The sequence below is a fragment of the Dunckerocampus dactyliophorus genome, chromosome 6 (assembly GCF_027744805.1).
Source record: "Dunckerocampus dactyliophorus isolate RoL2022-P2 chromosome 6, RoL_Ddac_1.1, whole genome shotgun sequence".
NCBI classification, from domain to species: Eukaryota; Metazoa; Chordata; class Actinopteri; order Syngnathiformes; family Syngnathidae; genus Dunckerocampus; species Dunckerocampus dactyliophorus.
In genome coordinates, this window is record NC_072824.1 from 19,305,253 (window position 1) to 19,320,507 (window position 15,255).

The 15,255-nt window shown below is 40.7% G+C and overlaps 1 protein-coding gene and 1 long non-coding RNA gene across 5 annotated transcripts; both read left to right on the plus strand.

Annotated features, from left to right (window-relative positions):
• The first annotated feature begins 3,548 nt into the window (after positions 1-3,548).
• LOC129183087 (uncharacterized) lies at positions 3,549-4,336 on the plus strand. The gene is made up of 3 exons (XR_008570745.1): positions 3,549-3,688; positions 3,756-3,824; positions 3,885-4,336. It is a non-coding gene; the product is annotated as an uncharacterized LOC129183087 (long non-coding RNA).
• Positions 4,337-7,176: 2,840 nt separating this feature from the next.
• On the plus strand, positions 7,177-14,751 carry ubn1 (ubinuclein 1). 4 transcript variants are annotated; one of them, XR_008570714.1, is made up of 14 exons: positions 7,177-7,719; positions 8,103-8,207; positions 8,306-8,398; positions 8,935-9,057; positions 9,203-9,294; positions 9,369-9,921; positions 10,027-10,097; positions 12,802-12,925; positions 13,003-13,127; positions 13,508-13,624; positions 13,702-13,845; positions 13,910-13,960; positions 14,376-14,571; positions 14,641-14,751. XR_008570714.1 is itself a non-coding variant. In XM_054779473.1 (14 exons), exons 1-13 carry the CDS (start codon positions 7,438-7,440, stop codon positions 14,559-14,561), a joined length of 2,424 nt encoding a protein of 807 aa, XP_054635448.1. In that variant the 5' UTR covers positions 7,177-7,437; the 3' UTR covers positions 14,562-14,571; positions 14,641-14,751. The 4 variants fall into 4 exon arrangements, 3 of the variants coding, with proteins under 3 accessions (XP_054635448.1, XP_054635449.1, XP_054635450.1); XM_054779473.1 differs by having other exon boundaries at positions 13,895-13,960; positions 14,033-14,571; XM_054779474.1 differs by having other exon boundaries at positions 14,033-14,571.
• The last annotated feature ends 504 nt before the right edge of the window (positions 14,752-15,255 follow it).

The following is a 15,255-nucleotide window of genomic DNA, read 5'->3' on the forward strand; positions in this document are numbered from 1 at the left end:
TGTGCCTTGGGCTGGCCACAATAAAAGGCCACTCCGAAATGTGCAGCTTTATCACACACCACAATGCCACAGATGTTGCAAGTGTTGTGTTGCGGGAGCGTGCAATAGGCACGATGACTGCAGGAATGTCAACCAGAGCTCCACATCCAGCCTCGTCACCTCCAAGACAGCTGCTGCAACAATCAGTTCGCATAACCAAAGAATTTCAGCACAGACTGTCAGGAAGCGTCGCAGGAAGCTCATCTGCATGCTCGTCGTACTCATCAGGGTCTCAACCAGATTGCAGTTTGTCATCGTAACCGACTTCAGTACTGTAGGCAAATGCTCACATTCGATAACGTCTGGCACTTTGAAGAGATGTTCGCTTCACCCATGAATCCTGGTTTCACTGTACAGGGCAGATGGCAGACAGCGTGTATGGCGTCATGTGGGTGAGCTGTCAACTGATGTCAACGTCATGGACCCAGTGGCCAATTGCGGCAGTAGGGTTATGGTATGGGCAAGGTGTATGTTATGGACATTGAACACAGATGAATTTTATAGGCCTTTTGTGTACATGGAAAATGTTTTAGATATATGACTTCAGCTCATTAAATCAAAAACAAAAGTGTTGTGTTTATATTTTTGTTGAGTTGCCTTTATGACCTTTAAATGTGCATAGTGACAGCTGTTATTCTTTTCTTGCTAGAGCTGTATTATTTTGAATGCCTTGCTATAAACTATAACTATTTACATTGTACACAATGGGGAAAATAAGATATTGGACCCAATTTAATTAAGGTAGCTATTGATAATAGGTACCATTAATTGATACTCTGGCCAAATTTGGATGAAAAGTGATTTTTTTTTAATCTTTTAAATTAGTATCTCCTGCCTGGAAATGATAAAAGACTATCAGAAGTTGTGTATACACGTGTATCCAATGTTCTAACTGACGTCTAGGCAGGTGCAGCAGCCTGAGAACAATAAAGTAAAACACATTTTCCAAACCTGCCAAGCAAACTTTAGTTATGTTTAATGATAATATAAATTGTTTTTTAGTTCCAATGTTGAGAGAGTAAACAGGGTCCCAGGTGAGTAGAAAACAGCTCAGTTACGGTACAGAATTTCAGTTTTTCAGGGGACTATTCCCCCAAAGGAGGGTTCCAGCATTTTTATATTCTGTAAAGGTAAGGCTTACTGGTATAGAATAAATTATGTTTTTTATTTATTTAAGATAGGGACAGTACATATTGATGAACATATACTGTACATGATGTGTAAATATATCAGATTTTAGCCACAGGCTAATTTCCATCTGTTGTCCCTGGACGGTTTTATGTTAAACACAATAAGACACAGTTAAAAGAGTTTAAAACACATTCAAACCCTGTAAACATAATAAAACACGTAATAAAAAACAAGATTTTGAAAGCCAAGTAGTTTGTTAGAACTTAACTTTAGAATGGTGCAAAAGATTGTTTACTCATAGTTGTGTCATAAGATGAAAAGATAAAGATAAGAAACCCTTTAAACAGCAACAAAAAATCTAAATTTGGCCATGGAGTATACATATTTTTGGGCTTGTACTGTTAAACATATTGTTAAACTGTCTCCTTTCAGACAGTATCAATCAAAACAATTATGTTTTATATTCAGTAAGTCTTGTATTGGATATCATTAAATGGTGCAGGTGTGCGTAATGAAGTGGCCTATGTGTATATATTGTTGAGTAGCTTTCTTTAACAGTGCATATGTGCTCTTAAATAGAACATTTCCTTTCACTGACAATTGGTGTCATTGTTGTGAGCACCCTAAGAGTCTTCACCCTTTGGCCTGTACTTTGATTTTAACTCCTTCTCTTCCAGGAGGCCAACAAAAGCACACAATGCCCAGCACTGAGGAACAGCTTAATTAATATTGGCTCCTGTTTGCTTTTCTTAACGAATGGGTGATTTATGCACCTCTGGGACACAGCCTCCCTCAGTCGCTTTGAATTATCCCCCAGCATTGTCCTCCAATTTCACCACTGTGATCCTGCACCGGCGTGGCCCATGTCACCGGGCAGACCACTACACACACACACACAATGAGGCCTCCCCGCATGGAGTCCATCTGTCCTGTCCATCTTTGTCCCACTCGGGTGTGTTTTGGTTCATTGTCTCCAGCATGTTTATTGTTTTAATGCAGTGCTGCTGTTCCAGCCCATGTCATCAGCTCAAATAACCTCCATCCCATTAACATACTGGGAGAGGGGGAGCTTGACAAACCAAAATTGGCTGCAATCTGATCCCCCTCATGCTGGTCAGAGGAGTAGGGGTAAGGGGAAGAAAGAGGATCCATATTATTTGCATTAAAAGCCTTGTACCGTGAAATTCATGTATAATTACAAAAAGGGGTGGTGAAGGATGGGGGTGATGTGTGTGTTATGCAGATCGGGGACATGTGTGGAGTCAATCACGCTCGGAATTGGTTATTTTGGTGATATGCTAACACAGAATATATGGTGACAGATTGCAATTATCCCGTTATTGTAATTGTCAAAGTCAATTCACTGCAGGGCTGACTGCATTAGGCTTTGCATGAAAGGGAGCCTTTTTTTCCTGCAGTGCTCTTTAAGGCCCCTCTGAAATAAGCCATTCCTAATAAAAATACTGCTGTCAGACCTTTAACTCATTACGACAGGACAGCGCTGACTGTTAATCTCAAATTAGAAGTTCTATGTTGATATTTGTGAGTTACATTTTAATTTTTCATCCAGCAATCGATTTTCTGTACTGCTTGTCTTCATTAGGGTCACGAGTAAGCTGGAGACTAACACAGCTGATTTCAGGCGAGAGGCAAGCTACACCTTGGATTGGTCACCAGTCAATGGCAGGGCACATTTCAATTGTATCCCAACTAAACATATGTAAAGCAGTTAGAGTCATGACAGTTTAGGAGATATTCTGCCAATCAGTCGCAATAAAATTAGTAGGATTCCTCAAGCTCTTGTTTGGTATGTATTTTAAAATGTAAAAAAAAAAAATGCCACCGTTTGTATTAGCTACACCTTAATGAAATGTATCAAATCAAGCATTCGTTGTACAAGTCCAATGTAATCAAATAAGTTGTCATATAAAATATTTTTATGACAACTTGTTCTGGGCAATTGTCTTTTGTTAGTTGGACAAAAATATAAATTTGATCTGATTTTAACTACTTTTTAAAATTTTATTTGACTATCGTATTTTTTTTATGTTTTCGTTTTTATTTTATGTACGTTTTTTATTTTCACAAAAAATGTGTTACAGGTTGACATTAACATACTAAATAAAATGAGCGTTTATTTGTTCCATAGTGTATCTGTAATAACTTTTGAAGCATTAGGTCAGTTATTGTATTCATTTTATTTAGTTATGTTTTTTAACGTTTTTTAAAAAAAATTGTAAAGCTCAAATGTAGAAGACTATTTGGGAGAGAAAAAAGTACGTTTGAAACCCCTTTCCATTGGCTATACCGCCACTTTGTGGCATAAACAGTGCAGTGCAGGTTGTGGCACAAACAAAGCTCATTGTATTGTGTGGCAGGATGGACTTGGTCATCCAACCTAATAGTGTTGCCGCTGTGATTGTTAGCCAATCGCTCGAGGGCACCCTCTTGCTTGTTGCTGCTGAGGTACGCCCCCTTTCAGGCTGCCGAGCGCAAACTGGTCTCTCAGGAAATAAGGGTATGTTGCTATATGACAATTACCATTAGAAAGTGTAGGTGTTTATATGGTGGCCCTACTGTCGTAGAGTTCCTGTTATTGCAAAGTGGGTTGTTGGCTTCAGGCTGTCTCATTCTCCCGGTGCTGCAGCGGACAGGTATGTGGTCCTAGTTGTTTGTGGCGTCCAGCCACCTGTGTAATTTCTTTATGCCGACAGTTTCGCCATTGGAGTGTGTGGTGCCTGATGTTCCCCTTTTTCTACACGGAGACGTCAAGGACGCAGAGCTGTGGCTGGGAGTGTAATTCAGGTGCTTCCTTCCCCTCTCCTCCATCGGCGTCCATGTTCACGACGCCACGTGCATGGTAACGACCGGCTTGTGCTTGGTTTGTGTTTTTAATACTTATCGTGTTGGCTGGGCTTCGCTGTTTTTGACTTTTTTTTTACTGTTTTGGCCTCTGGTGGCCAAGTTTACCCCGGAAGGATTGTATGAGTGTGTGTGCGCGCGCAGGGTCGCGCTGTTTTAGTTGCCATTGTTTGTTTTCGTTGTAGTTGTTAAATCTAAATTGTAGTTATTAAATCTATATATTTGTTTTGATTCCATCATTTTGCTTTTATTATGGAGTTGATGTCAGTGTGGACTTTATTTTTAATTAAATATATTAATCCCTTCCATGTGGTAACTTTTAATGTATTTATTTTGAATATTTTGTAATAAAATATCCTGTTTGTTTAAAAACACGTCCTCTGCCTCATTAGTGCAACAAAACTAGCATGCCTTTTATTTGTTAAAATCTATCTCATAACCCTTGTTTCGCCACAATCGGAAGCATGATTCATGCGTTGAATAACACTAAACAGGGCTCAAAACTTTGTGTTTTGTTTTGTTTTTTTAACTAGGAGCACAGTGGGCCCCTAACTTAAAATTTTAGGAGGAATTAACTGCCATATATTTCAGAAAAATCAAACGTGAAGCTCCGAGGAACCCATTATCCTCCAGTGCTGTCACATTCCAGAACTGTAATCTACCTGGAGTGTCCAGAAGTACGGTACATTGCGTTCAGTGCTCAGAGACATGGCCAAGGTAAGAGGCTGAAACCCGACCACCACTGAACAAGACACAAGTTGAAAGGCTATGACTTGGCCAAGAAATATCTGAAGACAGATTTTTCAAATGTTTTATGGACTGATGAATCACTCTTGATAGGCCTGCGGCTGCATCAGCAATGGGCAGGGAGCTCTTCTCCAACTCAGACGCCGTTAAGATGGAGGTGGGGTACTGGTAAGGGCTGGAATTATTAAATGAGCTTGGGTACTCTGGTTCCCTCCCACATTCCAAAAACATTGGCCACTCTAAATTGTCCATAGGCATGAATGTGTGAATGGTTGTTTGTCTATATGTGCCCTGCGACTGGCTGGCGCCCAATCTAGGGTGTACCCCGTTATACCCCCATGACCCTAATTGTGAAAAAGTATTGAAAAAGTGTTCATCTTTCAATAAGACCATGATTTTTATGCAGGACAATGCTCTCTCATGCATCCAAGTACTCCAAGTCTTAAAAATAATGACATGACCTTGTTGCTCACCTGACTTAAACTCTATATTGAGTAGTTGTGGCCCCTGAAAACGCACGATTTACAGTGAAGAAAAAAAGGTAATCCTTTCTGAACAGTGTCGGTAGGCTTTGGTTGCTGCTGCACAGAAATTTGATGGTCAAATAATCAAGAAACCGACAGAAGGCTTTTCCGTGTTATTGGAAAAAAGGGTGGCCAAATTGGTCACTGATTTATTTTTGGAAATGTCAAACACAAACTTTACAAATAAATATTTGACATTCTGACTTTAAAGAAATGAAAAGTAGTGAGATGGGAATGTTTGTTTTTTGAGTTGCCTAATAACTCTGCACACCGATAGTTGCCTAATAGTTGTGCACACAAAGATATTCTGAAGAAATGCTAAAAGCTCACTTTCACGTCCTTAAACATTCAAGAGCACTGTTATGTTATTGTATAATTGTGAATGCAGTGTACAAGCACCGGTGCACCCCCAATCAAAGGTGAAAATGAGTCACTGACTCTAAGTTACTAGTAGTAATGTAAGTCAGGTGCATTGGTGACTATGTATCTGAAGGTAAGGGAACTTAAATTGTTATTTATAGTGTTGGTATCGCAGCAATCTTAAGGTGGTCGCAGCTACAGAATGTGTTGGAGTTCCCCTCTAAATGCCTGTATGGCACATCGCTAACGACTCTGTTGCTCTACATGGGCGGCCCTGACTGAAGGCTCGCTATGGCACATATTTCCTATCATCATTGTTTTGTTTTTTTACACTGGCGCTCAGTGTGTGGCAAAAAAAATCTGGTCGACCCACTGAAGACCCAGGTACAAAATGCACCGCCCGCCACTGCACCGCCAACTACATGGGAAATGAATTGTTCAATAATATAATTTTACTTCAAAATAACACAATTAACAGAATAAAATAACAATTTAAATATTTTTCTTATAGAAATCTTTCCTGTTACAGTATATTGTTCTGTTCTATTCTGCTTATCCTCAATAGGGTCGCGGGGGTATGCTGGAGCATATACCCACTGGCTTCGGGTGAGAGGCGGGGTACACCCTGGACTGGTCACCAGAAGACAAGACATAAGTATTATAATGAATACAAGACAGTTAGTTTGTTAAGTGACACTTAAAGTAAATTAGCACGTACTGTACCTCATAAACGTGATAGCCACTTTTAGCTTCCTCGTGAGACAAAAACAAGCTCCGAACTAAACACATTGCTCGTATGTTTTAAAGATAAAACGTCACTCTGGTAAAAATGTCAAATTTGGAGCCCAAAGGCCAGAGACTACACTAAGTGTGTAAACAAAGACGCCAGAAGTCGAACGGCGATGACACTAAAAGGTGAGTCATCACACACACTGGCATCGATAGGCTTAGCCTGTGGCAAGCTGTCGTCAATTGACTATTTTTCATTCTCACGGTTACAAGGGCCAAAGTGCGTCCCTTGTCAACTCAATACGGGACTCGTACTTTTATCTGGTCACACATACGCGAGTAGGTGAAAAATTTACTCACAATGTCTCAAATTTAGACACAGTCTGGAGCCCAGCACTATAACTATATACAGTGGTCTAACCCCAATTTCAATCACATTCTTGTCATCAAACAAATACTTGGTTACAGTATTATATTGACATATAAATAGCAATAGCAGAGTTAAATAGGTTGTAGGTAATCAGGGGCAAATATACTGCACATGCGATGCTATCTAGGATGTTGATAGGATGTGCTGTGATGTATTAGGCATATGTATATGTCAGTTTTTTAAGATTTTCAAATCCATGAAGCTCATGGCACTGCATAAGCGTCTATTTTCCATGCTTAAACAAGTTTCTTTTACACACAAGACGCAATGATAAAACAGTGATATCATGTGTGATGTCATGGAACATCATAACACTGACAAAGCGCCCAATCAGATTACTCCGATGACATCCTCTTCATAAAAGGGGACTACTATGTGACGTATGAAGCAACCTCAGTGTGCTAATTTCCCGGTGTTCTGACTCAATTGACTCAGCATTGGCAGCCATTTTGAAAGGGAAGTCCTACTCATTTAAGATAATATATGACTGAATGACAAATAATATGGCCATAAATGTACTTAGCTGATATAACTGACGTTCGTCAATCATGTTTTGCAGGACATTGCGTCATTTCCGTAAACACCTGCCTCCATTTAGCCTCTAATTAAACTCACATGGTCTCCTCGCTGCTGTTTCCAAGCGAGATGGCTCAGCCTCGCCGCGTACAGCTGACATCTTTGACCTGTCAAGTTAACTCGGCGGCCACCAGCACGAGAACCACCATTCTGCCCCCGGAGCCGGCACCGTGTGTCGGGAAAAAAAACACCGGTTCTGGTCCTGGTTCTGGACCATCAGCGGAGGGTGACACGGGATCGATCCGACTCGTCCTTACCTTGTTCGAGCCTGATGACCACAACTTCCCGGAGTTTAGCTACTCTCAACTGCTGGAGAACAAGGTACGACTTGTTTTTGTTTTTTTTTAAGGTATGTTAGGTATGTTTTTTTTTCCTAGTGTGAAATGTGAAATAACTAGGAGTTCATGAGCTTTTATCTTTGACTGGCTATGTTGACGTCACGTGGTTCTGCATGTTCGTATGCAACCTCCGGTTAATACAGTTTTGATACAGCCATCCATCCATCCATCCATCTATTCTTTATGCCGCTTTTTTATATGTCATCTTGGATTTTAAATGAGGGGATTCCATTGAGTATTGACGGGTCAGTCATATTTGTAAAATGTCATTTAATTTATTTTTAATTGTAAGCGTGTTAAGTGTGAAAAAATGACCTGGATGCAAAAGTGTCAATATAAAGTACATACTATAATTTACTTTGTTAGAAGAGCCACAGTATAGATGAAGTCCAACCTAGGTCCATATTCGAAGAGGAGGAGCAGAAGAAGGACCAGTTGGCTGATATTGCCAGAAAGATGGAGGAAAAATATGTGAGTTGCAGCCGCTTTCCAAAATTTTATGTTGTGAAATTATGAACAGTTCTTTTCTTTGGTATGGAATAACTCATCTGTGCTTGTGTTCATTGTAGGCGGTAAATAAAAAGCGGGATCGGGTTCAGGACTTGATTGATATCGGTTACGGTTATGATGATGAAGATTCCTTCATCGACAACTCTGAGGCTGTGAGTGCTTCCAAATGTACATCTGCATATTCTCACCCACCACCACATTAGGTACACTTGTACTGTTTAGATCAATACAAGATCAATAAATCTCTTTTATTGAATCATCAGATTGTGCAGGCGTACCCCCCCACCTGTCAACATTTGCATTATAAAATAGGTCTAAAAGAACTGTTCCGGGAAAGTAAGGGAAATTCCAATCTTCCACAAGAATTTTCCACCTATCCTCAAAAAAATGTCTTCCGTCCTGAAAGTTAAAATACAGGGAAAATATGGGAAACTATTAACACGGGAGGGGCCGGGAAAGGAGTGAAATACGGTAGTTTCCAGGTAAAAACGGGAAGGTTGACAGGTGTGGTGTACTCCGTCACGTGACCAGTTACAGTGTACTTGAACACTATTTGCATTTTATGAAATGCAAATATTTGCATATTATTTGCATACTATGAAAGGCAACCTAGCTTTTTTTGTGTTTAAAAACGCTTTTGCTTTGCACATTATGTTGTCGAATGTGTCAAATGCTTTCTTCAATGCAGTACGACGAGTTTGTGCCATCCTCCATCACCACCAAATTTGGAGGCTTCTACGTCAACTCTGGCGTACTTCACTTCCGTGAGGCTTCTGACGCGGATGACGAGAAAACCCCTGGCACCTCCAAAGTAGGCAACAAAACAATCTTTTTATTGAAAGTGACACTCCTTTTAGGGCATAGGGCAAAATGAGATGGAGCTCATCAATGAGTGTATTGTATGTTCATCCTTAAAAGAGCCTGCCTTGTGACGGCACTACCTTTTTAATGTCCAGAAACGTAAACCCAGAGAGGACCTGTCAAACCCAAAGAAGAAAAGCTGTCACAAAGTTTTGGAGGATAAAAACGATGCTGATGCACATTCAAGGTGAGAGGTTGCAGTCGTCATCTTCTTACAGCCTGAGGTGTGGCATGTGTAACAATCCTGTTATTCTCTTTCAGTGAAACGTCTGAGATGGTAGCAGCTGACGAGATGATGATGCTGATGAAGAAGAAGAAAAAGAAGAAGGGGGCTGGCACGCTGAGCGTCACCAGAATGCTCAAAAAGTTTCGACGAGAAAAGGAGTTGGAGCGACAGGAAATGGAAAGAGCTCATCAAAGCACGGTGGCCCTGCCAGGCACTCCCAGGATGCCCCTGTGCCCGGCGGACGCGGGCGGCGGCGGGGGCTCGGGATTGACTGACCCACTGCTCAATTTGATCGGATCCACCAATGAGCATGTACTTCTCCAGGCCGCCAGCAGGGTGGACTTTGACATCGATCTGGACTGTCTGTTGGATGTCGGCGAAGAGATTTCCTCACCACAGTCAACAACTCAGTCTTTAGCAGAAGCACTACCTCCACCCCAGCCCAAAACAGATGATCAAAACAAGCCTTGTTCTTCCTCTAATGCACCTCCAAGCAGAAAGATGACCCAAACACTTCCTCTTCAGTACGCCGCTCTGCCTGAAGGGCTCCCGCCCCTCCTGGAGGATAGCATTAAGAAACTGATGTTGGTAAAGCGCACCTGTGTTATTGGCGATGATGAACATGATGTCACAACATGTAATGACCACAACTAACAGTATGAACGCATATACGCACACATTTTATTTGTGCAGGTGGCTAAGACCTCTGAGAATGAGTCCAAACTCAAGTTCTTCACCCCAGAAGTCAACTCTGTCCTGCTGGAGTGAGTCCCTCCTATGCACACACGCACACACACACACACACTGATGCATGACATGTACCAAAATGTTAAGGGCCCCATATTGGGAGACTGGGGACGGTTGCAACAAGCCTTATTTGTCTAATCAGTAACATGCTGGAGTGATGACACTCATACTGCACATGCTCAGTTAGACCCTCTTACTCGCCAAGAAGAAAGTGGCCATATTGCGCATCTGGTCCAGCTTCTATCAAGACAAAGTTGTTTTGGAGGTATGAAAGTAGCTTTTTTCACAAGCTGTATTTTTGTCATACTATCCTAATATTTAGTATGAATTACTCCAAACCTACCTGGTTTGAATCACTGTTTTGTTGACTATTCAGCCACATCGCTTACATTTGTCAATGTCACTGTGGCTAGTTAGCACATGGTGTTTTGTCGTGACTGATACTATGGGGACGGTTGCAACTGTCCCCATGCTAACATCAAAATAGACCACACTAGGCTCAATTAATATATTTTACTGCTCATGATGGGCAGAATAGGGAATCATAATAAGAAATGAATGCTAATGATAAACAAAATAATTAAAAATCTGAACATAGTAAGGCAAAAAAAAAAATACAAGAACATCAAACCACAAAGAAAAGTGTAAAGAAAACCAAAAAAAAAAAGAAGAGAGAAGAATCAGACTCTGAAGAGGAAGAAGATGTCTGTTTTTTTTTCTGTGAGCTAGAATTGTTCAGAAGCTGCTGGAATAGTTCACAAGACAGCAGATTTGTTGGGGAAGAGGCGAGTGTTGCAGTTTTATTTTTTAAGCAGTTGTGTGCCTTTAACAAAACTTAAAAATCAAACTTTATATTCACTGGTTTTAAAACAATGAGAATTTTGTTCACTAAAACTGTTCACTGTTTGTTCACATGTTTAATAAATGTTTTTTGCACTCCAAATTATTCTATTCTTTTTGTCCCAAACTGAAATATTGAGTTTTTATAGCGTCGGTAACATTTGCACATTGACTCAAAGTAGGCCTAGGTTTTACACAAAACTAAACTTATTAAATACTTTAATATTGTATACTGTGGTTATTTAAACAAAAAGCATAAAATTTGGGTGAAATTTAATGTTTTTTTTAATGTGTTGCAACCGTCCCTGATCGGTGTTGCAACTGTCCCCAGGTTTGAGGTCAGTTGCAACATCTGAAGTTTTTTATTCAAATAAATATTGTGATTGATATGTTATATGTAGCCATCTTTAAAAGGTATGGGTATTTAGCAGACAGATGTAGGTTTACTATGTAAAGATTTGGTGTGCCTAGTCTAAATAATCTCTGAGTAATTGAGAGTAATGTAAAAAGTGTTGCGACTGTCCCCAGTCTCCCCTACTTTTTTTTTTTTTTTTTTTTTTTAAAGGTCCCACAAGGGTGTATGTGTGTTGCCAAAAATCTAGCCATGATGCTGGAATTTAGACGGTATAAAAGTGTTGTTTGTAAACCCTACTGGAAACACGCCGTTTTATGTGTGAGCTGTTTGTCAATGCCTGTCTCTGACAGTGTGTGGCTCCAAGAAACGCTATTGTTCACTTTATCCAGTATTTACATTAAGTTGGTCCAAAAACCTAAACATGCAAAAACCCAAGCAATTTTTTCAGTAGAAAATAATGTAAATTCAATTCATCTGTTCCAGATACCAAAAATATTAAGAAAAATAAATTTTCTAGAGAATAATTCCAGTAATCACTCGTGTCACGGTTAATTGGTTCCAGACCCGACTGCAATAGCAGGTACCTAAAAATATAACTAATAAATACATTTTATAGAGAAATTACACTAATCCCTCATTTATCGCTGTTAATTGGGTGTAGACCGACCGTATAAGTTAATTTCCGCAAAGTAGGATTCCTTCTTTTATAAATTGAATATTTTTGTAGTTATGGCATAGAAATGATCTTCTAATTTAACATTTTTAACATTATTAGACCCCTCTACACATGAAATAACACCCATATAGTCATTGTGCAGTTTGCTGAAATATGCTTTTTTTTTTTTTTTTTTTTTTTACTAATAGGCTGTAATAATAATAGGCAGCCTATGCATCCTCAGTAGTGTCGTGTAGGGGGGTGTATGATGAAGCCTATCCCAGCTGACTTGGGACGAGAGGCGGGGTACAACCACGAAACAGCGATCATTTATTAATTGTTTGTTTGAAAAACCGCGATCGAGTGAAGGAACGATGTTCCAACCAAAATGTTAGGGTACGAAAGATTTTGGCGAAAATTTGTGTTGAAAACCGAATCATATGAAAACCGGGGCGTTTGACCTCCGAGTCTGGACATCAGTGTCACTCTGCACTGGTCGAAAGTAATAGATGCTGTATATCACATACAACAAAGTAACCGAGTGGGACAGGAGGACCCAAATATTAGCAATACTAGCATAGCTATGTGAGCTACACTGCTAACATTGCAATTACATTATGTATACTGTATATCAGTGACCACGTCTGTAGCTGACTAATGGATGGTTGGTAGTGCGCCAGGCTTTTTTAAAGATGTGTGGCGAAGCCTTTTCTTCTAGGACATTTTTCCACTAGTGGAGCAATCAAGTGAGGCACGCGATTGATTTTTATTCCATTTAGCGCTCAAACTTGTTTATAGAGCTGTTACAACTTGATTAAAAGTCAATTTTGTATATTGATTCTACTCATTTGTTGACTGTCTTCATATTCAGTATAGATTGTCAGTGTCGTGAGCATGGCGGACAGTTGCGCTCCAGGGTGTACACACACCTGTCGTCTTTCCTTCCCTGCAGCAAGGAGACACTCTTGAAACGTGTCAAGAAACTCAAACTTGCAGTGAGTAGCCTATACACCACTATAACAAAATAAGCGTGTTGAATTCACGGGCGTTTTGTTTTTGGTTTTTTGCACAGGAGAACCTTTCCAATGTAGAAGATCCCGTGCAGAAGCTGAAGGAGGCCATTGAGCGAGCCATGCCCGAGCAGATTGCTTGTTTCAATCAAGAATATCAAGAATATCAGCAAGTTAGGACTTTAAGGTGGGATTCTAAATGTTGAATTAAATCAGACTCGCAGTGTAACATGTATTCGTAATCAGATTTTGTTGGGACGGAACAGAAGCGTACAGAGTTTCTGCACGAAACACATCGAGTGTCTCCTCTGTAAACAAACAGTGCAGCCCAACCTTTGGGCAGCAGCAGTCGTGGCTCGCGATAGTGCCAAGGAGAAGCCAGAGCTTGAAAAATGTATTTTAAGTTTCTTGTTTGGGAACATTTCGCAATTTGTTCCCTTATTGTACCGAAAATTAAACGAATTGTGACCTTAAAACTGAGGTATGTACCTTGATTATAATCACATATGGTCAGAATCATGATTATGATCTAATTTAATAAAGGCTGCTGGTTAAATTGATTGTCAGGACAACTGAGGAGGCTAATGACATCAAGCAAGGTGGCCTGCGGAACAATGTAGAGGACAAAGGAGTGAAAAGAGGAGGAGGTCCTAAGAAATTGTTCAAATGGAATGAGGAGATCAGGTGAGAGTGTGCACATTTAAAAATTTTTTTTGTTTAATTTCTATATTTAATATTTAGCATTATACTCTTGTTTGCAGGGAGGGCCTGTGCAATGTGCTGAAGGGAAAACTGGACATATTTAAAAGCAAAAGTGAAGGCAGTCATCAGCTGGAGGACTACCTCAAGACTTTTTTAGATAATGACATCAAACATCTTTGGCCTAAAGGCTGGATGCAGTCCAGGTATGTGGTGCTGCTGTTCTTTTGTCTACATCGCTGTGTTGCATTCAAGTGTGTGTGTTTTCAGGGTACTGATAAGCGAGAGCAGGAAGATGTTGGGCCTTCAGCCTTTACCCCCGTGAGTACATGAAGTGTTCATTTGGCAGCTTCAATCAAACACTCAGTGAAGCATAATACTGCAATTGAACAGAATGAGGAGGTCGAGATCAGAGAAGAAGCTGTCAGTCACTGATGTGCCAAACACTGGATCGCTCCCAGTCAAAGTAGAGCCTCATGAAGTGGTCGAAGCCTCAAATTCATCCTATATGACAATGGTCGACGCTTCAAACGCGTCCTGTGTAAAAACGGTGGCCGATACCGAAGTGATCATCTTGGATTCAGACTCTTTGTCACCGCCGCAGACTGATAGGCGCCTGCTTAACCTCGAACCAGCGAACATCCTCACTGACCAGACGCTGGCTTATATGCGCCCTCTGGTGCCCAGCCAGGAGCTCTTGGCAGCCGCAGTGGCTAAATACAAACATTCTCTGCAGCACTGGACGTTCAGCACAAACAATGGCAGTCCACCACTCCCTCCGCCGCCTCAGTGCAGCCCAGTCAACTTTCCGGAAGATGGCTTGTGTCAAGTGGCTCTTCCTCAGCTGCTACAAGACTTCATGAGGCCTACTGTGAGTACCAGCCCAGAGGTCCAGATGGGCTCAGATGATGTAATTGTATAACCACGGACAGGTAAAGGTTCATCACGATACAATAATGTGTGACGTATTTCCTGTAACCTAACGACTAATTTTTTTTTAGATGGGTGCTGTTTCCATGGAGAGGAAGGGTCAGCTGCAGTCTGATAGGCTTGTTTAAAAGTTATTTACATATTAAAGATATTGCATGTTCTATTAGCTGTTTGTCTTTCCATTGAACATTAACATAATTATTAATTAGTTAGAGGCGTGACTGGCTTTAGACCAACATTGTAGACTTATTTGCAGAGTCGAATACATTTGTCTTTCTCTCATATTTGCAATTACTCGCCAGGTATGTGATCAACTAAAGCAAATGGCTGGACGCCACATTAGAAAATATTGGCATTAGCGGTTGTTGCCTTGGGTTTCACGGAGGCCTAGTGGTACCAGTGCTGCCCACGTTCCGGAAATATGAATGCTCGGTTAATTGGAGACTCATAATTGTCTTTGGACGCATGAATGTGAGAGTGAATGGGTTGTCTATCTGTGCCCAGTGATTAGTTGGTGACCGGTCCAGGTTGTACTTGGCCTCTCGCCCGAAGACAGCTGGGATAAGCTCCAGCATAGCCGTGACCCTAGTGAGGACAGGTGGTCTAGAAAATGAACGGATGGGTGGTGGCTGTAGGCAACCTCCTGATGTAATTTTTATTAACTCCACAAGATGCCTGTAACTACA